The 12,363-nt window shown below is 42.7% G+C and overlaps 2 protein-coding genes across 3 annotated transcripts in view; both read left to right on the top strand.

The window, feature by feature from the left end:
• The window catches only part of LOC121951860 (choline transporter-like protein 5-A), a 153,892-nt gene extending 151,812 nt beyond the window's left edge, over nucleotides 1-2,080 (top strand). The window contains exon 20 of one of the 2 annotated variants that reach the window (XR_015778096.1): nucleotides 450-487. Coding sequence is in view for 1 of the 2 variants with exons in the window: in XM_088085039.1 (XP_087941165.1) it covers nucleotides 450-547 (98 nt within the window). In the remaining variant the exon portion in view is untranslated. Of the gene's footprint in view, nucleotides 1-449 lie in introns of both variants that reach the window. The other variant, XM_088085039.1, reaches the window with a different exon arrangement.
• A 398-nt stretch (nucleotides 2,081-2,478) lies between these two features.
• The window catches only part of LOC148187768 (voltage-gated inwardly rectifying potassium channel KCNH2-like), a 100,669-nt gene continuing 90,784 nt past the window's right edge, over nucleotides 2,479-12,363 (top strand). Inside the window, exon 1 of the mRNA XM_088085042.1 lies at nucleotides 2,479-2,774. Within this exon, the coding sequence (XP_087941168.1) occupies nucleotides 2,699-2,774 (76 nt within the window). The 5' untranslated portion in view covers nucleotides 2,479-2,698. The remainder of the gene's footprint in view (nucleotides 2,775-12,363) is intronic.

Raw genomic sequence — 12,363 nt, 5'->3', positions numbered from 1 at the left:
AATGAGTTGAAATAGATTAACTCAAGGTATTGTTATAGCTTCTGATATATTGATCAATCCAATTACAAGTATTACTATGCTAAGTTTTTTTTTTGTTCGTTAATATTCAAATATTACTGATACACATTTTCTTCATATATATATAAATATTTGTAATGGACACAATGTCTTGAATGAATGTAGTCTTAAATCACATGATGTGCATCTCTGTGACTTTTTACAAAACTAACTGACCTCTTATTGTCTCTTCTTCGAAAATTACCCTGCTATCCTGGTCATCTACTGTACCTCACATCCTAATTTGACCTTTGTCCTAAAATGTGAACCTCATCCTTGACTCCTCCCACTTGTGTCATTCATCCACCCATTTATTATATTCCTGTACCTGTTACCCCCCCCCCACCCCCCACCCTGCTTGATCAATCCATCCGTTTCATTGGTCCAACCAGGTGATGACTTGGAAAGGAATGATGGTACTTCTGAAAAACCTTTCCTCATGTCCCCAGAGCTTCACAGAATTCTGGGAAAATCCAGTCAATCGTGTTGAAATCCAGTCCTTCTATCGAGTGCATCAGCAGCCAGTCTGGTCAGCCCTCATTAACCAGTCCTGCACAGACTTTACAATGCAAATTCTGAGTGATGTCCATGTCCACACATTGAGCATATACTAGACTAGAAGGACAACCACCTCAGCCACACAGGGAAGATTTAGGTCTGATCCTTTGTGGAGACACTGTATGGTGTTGGTGCCATGTCAGCCCTTGAACTTTAAGGGCTCAGCCTTACAATGGCTGCTAGTTCAACAAACATGTTAAGACACAAGTGGATAATTCCTCATGAAATCGAAATGTGAACAACTCAGCTACAGTGATACCACATGGCAGAATTGTATGCAACCAATAGTAAAGTCAGGATTAGAAGACTTTTCAAAATGTAATTAAGTTTTTAAAAAGAAAAAGAAAGTGATTAGTCTTACCTATACACCAGGCAACTGTTAGAGCTAGGATAAGTCCAGTCCTTAAATGAGTAAGTGAGAGGAGCATTGTTTTCTATTAAGATTCAGTTTATGTGTTTGAGTTTTTAATTTTCATTGTTGTATGTTTTCAATGAATATTCAAAAAACAGATTGCAAAAACTTCAGAAAGTGTGAAAATCACTTAGGATGGAAGTGAGTGTGACCTGTACTAAGAAGTATGATGAAAATGCTATCCACAATGAGTTCAGAATTATTTATTTTGCTATGTAAAGACATAGGAGCTCTATACACCTTCATATATCTTCTGTTCATTTTTGTGTTTTTTGTATTGGTGTTCTTTTATTCTCAACGTTGATTCAAATATAATACACTGTTCATATTGCAATTTTAAAATATTGAGCATGTCTTTGTCTCTACCACATATGCCAAATTAAAGGTAAATAAAGCAGTAGACAAGTTTTAATAAAAAATCAGTTGTTTTTCCAGATTGTAACTATGATGATAACTGCCACATAACAGCCATGACAAGTTTTGGCTGTTCTCCATGTTATGTTGGACTGCATTATGATAACAAACACCGAATAAATACCAGGTGTATGTCAGAAGGCTGGTGATGTCACAGGCCTATGCAGCTTATAAGAGAACAACAAGTGAAGTGGGACTCTCATTTTATAAACCCCTTATTGTTAAAGCTGTTGCTGAACTAGGAGCTAAAAGGTCACATGAAAGCTTTGTGATGAAACCGGACATAATCTGATACAGATTTAGGTATGAAGTCAAGAGTCAATGACAATCAGGTTTTAATCTTCCAATTCATACCAACACTCTACACTCCACACTCACACAAAGAGAGAGGAGTGCCCCCACAAGAAAATGCATAAAAGTGGAAGACTCATTAGACAGTGCTGGACCAGAATCAGCTTTACTGATCTCATCTCTATTAATGGTCCTCATTGGTTCTGAAATGATTAAAGTCACTGATACCCTCAAAGAAGTAGGCTAAAGGCAGCATGGACATGTGCTACATCTGTTTAACTGCAAATAAAATAGCTGATAGAAGATGAATGACCTCTACCAATAAATTTGCCCTTTTCACCTACAAAAGACTCTACTACTTTTCTTACTTAAATCTTGTTTCTTTTATTTAAAAGTTGTGTGAAATGTATTGTAGGCTACTCCACTGTGTTAGATAAGCCAGTTCACCGTGATGTTCAAACATACACTGTACATCATTAGATGTAGTCCATCTAATGATGGCATGTTACAGTTGTGAATCCACATACATTTGTTACTGTGTTTTTCTACTGACTATACTGGGATAAAAGTATTACCTTTTTTGTTCCAGCATTAATTTTTCATCACTCCCTTTGATTGAATTTTCAACTGTCTTTGGCACTGACTTGATTGGTCTGAATTAGCCCCACTCCCCCCCACCAAAAAAACTTTTGCTGGCTGCATGCATTTGCATACCCTTTTTAGAGTACTGAAGAGATTTGCAGTCTAACCAGTCGAACCAATCAGATGCAAGGATTCAAATTATGGGCAGGCCTGTGCAATAACAATGGAGAGATGAGAGAGTGAGAAAGAGAAGAGTAACTGGCAGTGTGTGGCGAAGGACAGACAAACAGCTGGAGATAACTGTTGAGCAGCTTGTAGTATATCGGGACAACTCGGCTTTCAGCCAATCAGAGCCAAAGGAGGTTCCATCCCAAGGTCCGAACCATGCCAGTGAGACGGGGGCATGTGGCTCCCCAGAACACTTTCCTGGACACCATAATTCGCAAATTCGAGGGACAGAGTAAGTAGGCTATCGAAGGTCCATTGTGACACTGAAATAGCAGCAGGACAGTAAAAAAAGTGTTGGCTAAATGCATTTACAAAACGGAATTATAGCCTATTATTAGATGGCAGGTGCAGATTGAGGCAAAAAAAAAAAATAATGGAAAAACAAAAAAAAATTTTTTTTTTCCAAAACAGAAGAAACGGTAGCATAATATGTAATGCATTTTCAGTAATGGTTTAGATTGCCTGTGATGTCTCTTCAACATCACTGTAGGTGTCCTTGTTGAGTATTCAGCCTGGGGATGAAACAAATGAGGAAAGAACTGGTAGTGAATGTAAGTGAGTAACTTCAATATTCTAAAAGGAATTCCTATTGGACGTGATTCCAAAGGATTTACATATTATTGCCACTACGAACTACTTACAAGGCCATCCTAACCAATTAAGTCACATAAAAATCCATTGTCAATTTATTATTCTAAAGTTATTCTTTAGGATTATGCTGTGGAGAGGTCATGAAGGAGACATATAGAAACACTGACAGACAGACAGATGGAGAGAAACATGGAGGGGACACAAGACATTAGATAGATTACTACAAGGTACTGTGCTTGTCTACTGACATTGGATTGTGTATTTATCATTTTAATGATTCAAGGGCAAGCTATCTATTCATTCATTCACTGTACAACTGATCCTCTTAAGGGCTGCAGGGGGGCTGGAGCCTATCCCAGCTGTCATTGGGTGAAAGAGATTGGAGAGTGGAGAGATCATCAGACTTTCGCAGGGCTTACACATAGAGACAGACAACACACTTATTCAAATTCAAATTGCTTTATTGGTATAGATATTGTTTGAACAATGTTGCCAAAACATCAGGTATACAAAAAGATTGCTTAAAAATGGATATATAAATACATAGGAATAAGAAAATGTCAGAAAAAAATGTATACTTAAAACATGTCCCCCTGAGGGGACAGTGCTAACCCCTGCACTTCTGTCCCACCCCATAATAATCATGTCACTGTTAATGTTGTCTGTTCTGTGCTTTTGGGTTTTGCCAGTGTAGCTTTAACATTTTTATGCTTGCTTTGATCCAATATTCTATTACTATAGCTCTGGCATCAAAACTGTTCACATTTGTAACCAATTATGTTTCAAACCCTCAACCAACAGTGTACACACTTTGTTTGACAAATCTACCATCCAACTCCAAGAAACTATCACAGCCCATCACCTAATGCATGTGCAAATATCTGTGTACATACACTGTTTTTGAAAAGAAGGAATTTTGCTACATGCTCATAACACTGAAACCCAGGTATGTGACTCCATCACAGCCGAACCAAGCTCCACATAGAAGTGAGGCATAAAGTTGAGAAAGTAGCTACAGCAGGGAGGATGGCATTAACTTGTGATGCAGAGATTTCAAGGACAGTGGATTAATGTGTGACTATAAAAATAATAATAATAATGATAATAATAATAATAAAAATAAATTAAATTCATATAGCACCTTTCAAGTAACCCAAGGTCGCTTTGCCAAGAGCAGAATAAAATAAAAATGACGGAGGACACAGAGAAGAAAAAACAAACATTTTACTGAGCCTAGAGGCCAAACACCAAGTCTAAGAGATGGATTCGGCAGGGAGTAAGCTCCAGAGGGTAGGGGCTACCACGCTAAAGGCTCTATCCCCAAAAGTCTACAGTCTGGTGTAGGGGATGTAAATCTGACCAGAGGTGAGGAACTGCAGGGACTGCGACTGTATGTAGGGCTGAAAGAGGTCAGTGAGGTATTGAGGTGCCAGTGCGCGGAGGGACTTGAAGGTGAGGAGGAGGGTGTTGTGGGTGATCCGGGATTTTGAAGTTGGATGAGGGTGGGGGTGATTTGCTGCCAGGATTTAGTGCGAGTGAGAACCCTGGCAGCTGAGTTTTGCACGTATTGGAGCCTGTCCAGGGTTTTTCTCGGCACCCTGGACAGGAAGCCATTGCAGTAGTCTAGAAGGGAGATGATGAAGGCGTGGATGAGGGTTTCTGCTGTGGAATCGGAGAGTGATGGTCAGAGTCTAGAGATGTTCTTGACGTAGTAGAAAGCAGATTTGGTGACAGTGTTGACGTGTGCATGGTAGGAGAGGGTGGAGTCCAGGATGACGCCCAGGTTGTGGACCTTTGGGGATAGGGAGGTGGAGCATCCATCGATGTCAAGGACGAAGTCACCTACGCTCTGTAGCAGGTGCCACAACCATGAGCTTGGTTTTGTTGCTGTTTAGTTTGAGAGTGATTTGTGGACATCCAGGTTTTTATTTCATGGAGACATTTGAGGAGGGAGCATGGGAGGAGTTGGGCAGATGGTAAGGTGGAGAGGTATATCTGTCTGTCATCGGCGTAGGAGTGAAAGCTGAGGCCATAATGCCGGATGCTCTGACCGAGGGGGAGCATGTAAATGGTGAAGAGAGTGGGACCTAGTACAGAGCCTTGGGAGACGCCATGGTTGACAGGGGCAAGGTTGGAGTGGGAATTGCCGACTGTGATAAACTGTTTCTGGTTGGTGAGGTATGACTGAAACCAAGAGAGTGCAGAGTCAGTGATGCTAAGATGGTCGGACAGGCGGTTGAGGAGGATGGTGTAAGAGACAGTGTCGAAAGCGGCAGAAAGGTCCAGGAGGATGAGGATGCTGATGTGTCCGGAGTCGGCAGCAAGGATGTCATTGGTGATTTTAATGAGGGCGGTCTCTGTACTGTGATGGGATGTGAAGCTGGATTAAAGAGGCTTGTAGAGCTCATGGTTGGACATGTATTGATGGACTTGGGAGGCCACTGCTCTTTCCAGGGTCTTGCTCAGGAAAGAAAAGTTGGAGATTGGCTGGTAGTTATTGAGATCATCAGGGTCGAGGCCGGGCTTCTTGAGGATGGGTGTGACAGAGGCCATTTTGAAAGAGGAGGGAACAATACCAGATTGAAGCAAGGAGTTAATGATGGTGACCATGGTGGGGCAGAGGATAGGGAGGCAGGACTTGACCAGGGTAGTAGGCAGATGGTCGAGTGAACAAGTGGAGGCTTTGGCCTTAGCAATCAGCTTGGCAATCTGAAGAGTGTCCACAGGGGACAAGGAAGAGAGGCTGCAATGAGGAGAACGTCTGGAGGGAGGTGCGTGTGGAGAAGGAAAGGGGGGCACCACGAGCTGCTGATGGATGGTGTTTACTTTGTCCTAGGTCTAAGTCTAAGAACCTGGAGCAGAGGTCGTTGGCACCGGAAGGGGCGGCTGGGATCAGGGGTGGCGGAGTAGTTGATAGTGGAGAATAGCATCCTGAGATGTTTTTTTTTGGTTGCCGATGAGGGTGGAGAAGTACTGTGTTTTGGCCTGGGAGAGAGCCACCTTGTAAGACTGCACATGGTCTTTGTAGGCCTCAAGGTGGACAGTGAGGTCAGACCTTTTGTGGAGCCTCTCCAGTCGGTGGCCAGCAGTCTTTAGGGTGCGAAGCTCAGCAGTTAACCAGGAAGCAGGGCATGAAAAGGAGACAGTCGGGGTTTTGATGGGGGCAAGAGAATCCAGGCTATGTGATAAGGCAGAGTTGTAGTGGGCCACAAGATCATCCACCTGGGTGCTGGGGGGAGCTGAAGCCAGGTGGGTGGTTAACAGGTTAGTCAGGGCTGATGCACTCATTGTCCTGATGTTTCTGTAGGTAATGGTGCGAGCAAGTCACAGCCTGGGCAGGGAGGCAGGGATAGTGAAGAGGATGGCATTGTGGTAGACTGCCTTGGCGTGGTCTTTTTATTTTTCCCTTTTGGAAAAATCCAGAACTCAACTCCCCCTATGCAAGTGGGGGACACGTCAAGAGACACTGTTTTACGAACCCAAAATGTACAATAGAGGGTTGTTAATTAACTTAACTTAGACTCTTTGTGGACATCAGCAAACACATTCTGCCTTTAAGCCACAGAAAGTGTAAGTACTTGGCCCTTTCCATCGTGAGATGCCATGAGAGATAGGCCCCCATCCAGTATACGACAGGATGTAAGACACCTGAATGACCTCCTGGGATCACTCAGGAATGCGAAGAAACAGTCATTCATTACCTCCACTCTCAGTGCCTCTTTTCCCCCCCTGCTGAGATGACAAAGGCAGGACATGTTGTAAAGTCATTATGCATTCTTGTGTTGAGATTAACATCTGACAGAATCACTTGGATCAAGGTTGTGAGTTAAAGTTTAACTTAATTCCCCATTCTTTCTCTTTGTAGGTAAGCGTTTGTCTTTGTGCTTTGGTAAATAAGTAGGACCAACTCCCATTTTTTTATCATTTAATTTGAATGAGTTAGGTAAAAACATGTTTTATTCCCTTTTTGTAATGGAGCCATACCGCCATCTAGTGGCCTTAGTTATCAGAAATCTCGTAACCAACTTTATAGTTATATCTTATTTTGCATTCATTGTATAATGTTAAAAGGTAATCCTTTATCTAAGTAATTACCAAGTTCATTAGAATCCATGGTAAAAATGTTATGTGTGGTCATTTAACAGAATTGAGCAAAGGATCTTCACAGTCATGTGTTAAGTTATAAATTGCCTTAAGGTCTCCAAACATGTATTTGAAATTACTGTGATGAGACTATAGTGGTGATGAGATATGTGAATTTACACACAGTGGGTTAGATCGCGGAATTCGTCATAAGGTACAGAGAAATAAATGTCTCCTAAATTATATTAGGTCTTTTAGAAATGAATGCCGGATGTGCGATCGCTTGGCAAGAAAGTTCACTACCCCACCTTCCATTCGCACCCCAAATTCAGAGATAAAAACCGAGTGAGCTCGCAGCTCAGATGCTTGCTTGCTCCTTTCTTTTTGTAATTTCCTTTAATCGCTACACGTCCCGTGTATCCTCGCTCGTACCTTTCCCTTTGTTCTAAAGTTTTTTACAAGAGGGGCTGCAACTGCTCATCAGAGCATTACTGAACTTTAACTTTTTTAAAGCCTTTCTTTTTTTTTTAGTCTCTTTGACATTTTCCTAAACACAGTTTTTTTGGTCAAAGACATTTTTATATTTCACCTCAAATGGGCTCGAGGTAATAGTCTAAAGTAACTTTGTCAGGCCAACGGGACTACTTTTGATTATTTCTGCTAGTTTAATTGAAAAAGGACATTCCGCGTTCCGCCATCAACTCTGCTCTACAAATTGTCAGCATCTGTCGCCTGCCCTTAAGGACTTTGTGTCAAGAGTTTTACCAGTTCGCTGAGGCGAACACCGAGGCCAGTTAAAGAGCGCCGCACACCGACTCCATCAGCCCTGCCACCGCCGCCTTTCAGTGGCTCACTTCGTCTGGAAGACGCGCAGCAGCCCTCCACTGGAGCAAAGCTACAACCTGGACCTCCCCGGAGAAGTCTGTTCAAGTCGGCAAAAGTAGGCGAAATAACATCTTCTAATGATCAAAGCTGATGTCGTATCGCAATGTTCTAACCAAATTGCTAAATTTTAATTTACTATTCAGCGAGTATTTCCGCTCTATACAGTCACATATCTCTACCCACTATCATCCATAATTAAGCATCTACATCACCTGAATATAGGCTACATTACCTTGGTTCCCTTTCACTTGTTTAACTTCATTTATGTGCCATATCCCTTCCTCTGTTTAATCAATTTTAATCAAATTTTTATAAAATAAATAGAAGGTTTCTTTTATCGCAAAGTCGTTGTCTGTGGATATTATTTCATGAGAGAAACAAGATCAATGTATACAGGATAAACGGTACAGAATGTGAGATTGATTAAAGTGATGACATGTTTTGAAACTGTCCTAATTTAAAATTGAATTCTCTCCTAAATGGTGGTGGAGTGGTGCCCCTTTTACTTTAATGAGTGCAAAATCCAAATTCTAACGTAGTTATTGATAACCGCTACAGCATAGTGGTCAGACACAGCGAGGTACAGGAATTGCAGGTCAGATCTCCATCTGACCTGCAATGCTCCACAAACCAGTGGAGCACACAAGATCCAGGGTGTGACCTTTGATGTGGGTGGGACCTGAAGTGTGCTGTGAAAAGTTGAAGCAGTCCAGTAATGCCAGGAATTCGTCAGCTAGGGAGCATTTGGAATTGTACACGTGAATATTGAAATCCCCAAGCAGGAGTGTGCACGAGGCCATAGCACAGATAGAGGTGATGAATTCCGACAGGTCAGACATGAAGGTCGTGGAGGCTTTAGGGTGGCGGTAGATAATAACAGCCTGGAGAGGCGTGGGCCCAGGCAGTGAGAATGCAACACACTCAAAAGAGGAAACACTAGTGGGAGCTCTTTTACCAGGAATCTAGCCCGATGTGAAACAGCCAGCCCACCACCACGACCATGGGAATGTGGCTTCTGGATGTAGGTATAACCTGGGGGTGTGGCTTGGTTAAGTAGGATGAAGTTCTATTGACTTAGCCAGCTGTAACAGCATTATCTTATAGAGGACTGGCAACTGCTGTCTGATGTTCATAGTCACACTCAAGCAAACACTGCCTGCAAAATGCAGCACAACAATAGAGGATTGTAGACAAAAACCTCTGCCAGTAGAAGACCTGCATGTCATGTGCTTACCTTGCAGCAAACTTAAATCTGCCAAAAGTAGCTAGGCTCATGGGGAGGGTGTGGCACACCACTGCCTTTTTCAACAGAACAGCGGCAAAACATGCTTTGGAGCAAAAACATAAATTGTGTCAGCTCCTGACCTACAAGCTGTACTTTAAAAGTGGTTTTAATTTAATTTAACTAACAACTAACAAATTGCTCACTTCCTGAAAGGGCTGTACAGCTTTTTTTTTGTACAAGCTGAATTGTTCAAAATATCTGTGATAGATAATAGTACAGTCAACACCTTTGCATTCAGTGAAGTTGAACCATGTAGACTGTAATGTAAACACTCGGTGTCGGGTGTATACAACATTTGTGATATTATGATGGAGTTAGTCGCGCAATCTGAACACCAAGTGTTGTTCCAGGATCGATGACAAGGATTCACATTTAAACCAACTAATCAGCAACACTTCTTGTGATGTCATTCACAGTGCACCACGCAGATACCTGCCCTGCTAAGAAAAACTAAATGTTAGCTCTACCTGCTAAGCTAAGCTAAGCAAAGCTGGCTAAAATGCAACTTCCTTTACAAACTGTTTTGGGGTTGGGGAATTTTTGTATTTATATAACTGTGGGTTGTATTTAATGGGAAGTAATACAAATGCCACATATGTGTGACAAACATGTTATAGGGCTTGTGGTGAGCTCTCTACCTGCCAAGCTAAGCAAAGCAACGAAGCCTTTACAAACCTCTTGGTCCTGAGAGCTGTGTTGTCAGGAGCATTAGCTCCTGGTAGGGTCTCCCAAGGCAAAGTGGTCTCAGGGGAGGGGCCAGAAAAAGAGCAATTCACAAAGACCCTGATGACTCAGCCAATTCGTGTTGAGAATACCTTGCCTAGTAGGGGTACACCAGAGTGCTGAGTGCATGTTATCCACTCCACTCCGGAGTGGACATTAGCCAGAAGAAGGCTTGGTAGAGGAGAAGCTCTCAGTCCACGTCGGGTCAGCCTTGCCCTGATGGCAGCTCTCCTCTCTCTCTTTATCCGGCGGTTTTGGTTTCGGTTCTCCCCTCTGGTCTGACTTGCTGCTCGGCACATGCCACCGGTGGGGATCCTCTCGCATTCCGCTACGTTCAGTCCAAAACCCACACAACTTTTCCTGATGTTGATAAGGGCTTCTCTATCATAGAAAAGTCATGCTGTCAAAAAAACAGAGAAATATAGCAAAAAAGTAGCAAGGATTTGAGGAGCTACTGGTTGCTGCATCTACATGCGCTGCCGTCGTCATAGCACCACCGCAGCAAACGCTGTGTAGTCGTTGTCACTTTGTTATCATGTTTTACCTAAACTTGGCAAACTCATAATAATCCTAGACTAATTCTACACTGCACCGATGTGCTCTCACTCACCCACTCTGGAGCTTGCTATAAATTGAAGGATAGCAATGTTTTCCATCTAGCTTATATATGCTTCCTCTAGGCAACATAATTAGAAAACATTCCTTAAATTTCCATTGTTATGCTGATGATACGCAATTATATCTATCTATGAAACCAGATGAAACTGATCAGCTATCTAGACTTCAAACATGTCTTAAGGATGTAAAAGCCTGGATGAGCCGTAATTTCCTGATGTTGAATTCAGACAAAACTGAAGTTATTGTTCTTGGCCCAAAACACCTCAGAAGCTCCTTTTCCAACAATTTAATTTCTCTAGATGGCATTACCTTGGCCTCTAGCACAACTATAAGGAACCTCGGAGTTTTATTTGACCAGGATTTATCCTTTGCCTCCCATATAAAACAAACTTCAAGGACGGCTTTCTTTCACTTGCGTAACATCGCAAAAATTAGACATATCCTATCCCAAACAGATGCTGAAAAATTAGTACATGCATTTGTCACCTCTAGGCTGGATTACTGTAATTCCCTATTATTTGGTTGCCCCAACAAATCTCTGGTACAGAACGCTGCTGCTCGTGTTTTAACGGGAAGCAAGAAAAGGGATCATATTTCTCCTGTTTTAGCTTCTCTGCACTGGCTCCCTGTGAAATCCAGGATTGAATTTAAAATCCTCCTCCTTACTTACAAAGCTCTAAATAGTCAGGCTCCGTCTTATCTGTCACAGCTCATAGTTCCTTACCAACCCTCAAGATCACTGCGCTCTGATAACGCAGGGTTACTTGTGGTTCCCAAAATTTCCAAAATTAGGTTAGGAACCAGAGCCTTCAGCTACCATGCTCCTCTCCTATGGAACCATCTTCCATTTTCGGTCAGGGAGGCAGACACCGCTTTCAACTTTTAAGGGTAGACTTAAGACCTTCCTCTTTGATAAAGCTTATAATTAGGGCTGGCTCAGGCTGCCTGGACCAGCCCATAGTTAGGCTGACATAGGTTTAACCTGCCGGGGGACTTCCTCTGATACGCTGAGCTCCTTTCCTTCTCTCAATGCCGCCATCAGAAATCATGCATGTCTGTTTACTGCATTGCCATGTGCAAGCTTAGCTTAGCTCTGTGATAGCCATGTGGTACTCTCACTACCTGGGGCTCGCGATTACAGAGCCTGGGTCTGTTGAACTGCACTACGCTAATCCTGTTGCCTCTCGGGAGCGTTCCTGCTCCCTTGTTTCCTAGTTTCCCTGGATCCTGGCCGTAACCTTGACTGTGCCTGACCGTGGTGATAGCTGTGCTGATGCCGCGACCCTGCCTTTGGTTGTGCTCGTGCTGTGGCTGTACTGATTCTGTGCCCCGCCGCCCTGATCGTGGTCTGGTCCTGGTTGCGCCGATGCTGTGATCTTGCCTTTGGACAACTCCCTTTCACATATGCATGAGACTGTTATCATCTCTATCAACATCATCATAGAGAGCAATTACTAATTTCACACCTACCATTATTGTAATATGACATGCATCTGTTTCTATTATTCTGTGCCCCCTCCCCCTCTCCCCCCTCTCTTTCTCTTTCCTTTTTTGCCATGATTGTATTTCACTTGCTATTTACGACATCTATTGCTCGTCTGTCCGTCCTGGAAGAGGGATCCCTCACTATCCTCTA

Source organism: Plectropomus leopardus, chromosome 12, assembly GCF_026936395.1.
Source record: "Plectropomus leopardus strain MGB_pleo_1.0 chromosome 12, ASM2693639v1, whole genome shotgun sequence".
NCBI classification, from domain to species: Eukaryota; Metazoa; Chordata; class Actinopteri; order Perciformes; family Serranidae; genus Plectropomus; species Plectropomus leopardus.
Note: the sequence above shows the minus strand (reverse complement) of the source record. Positions and strands in the feature narration are given on the sequence as shown.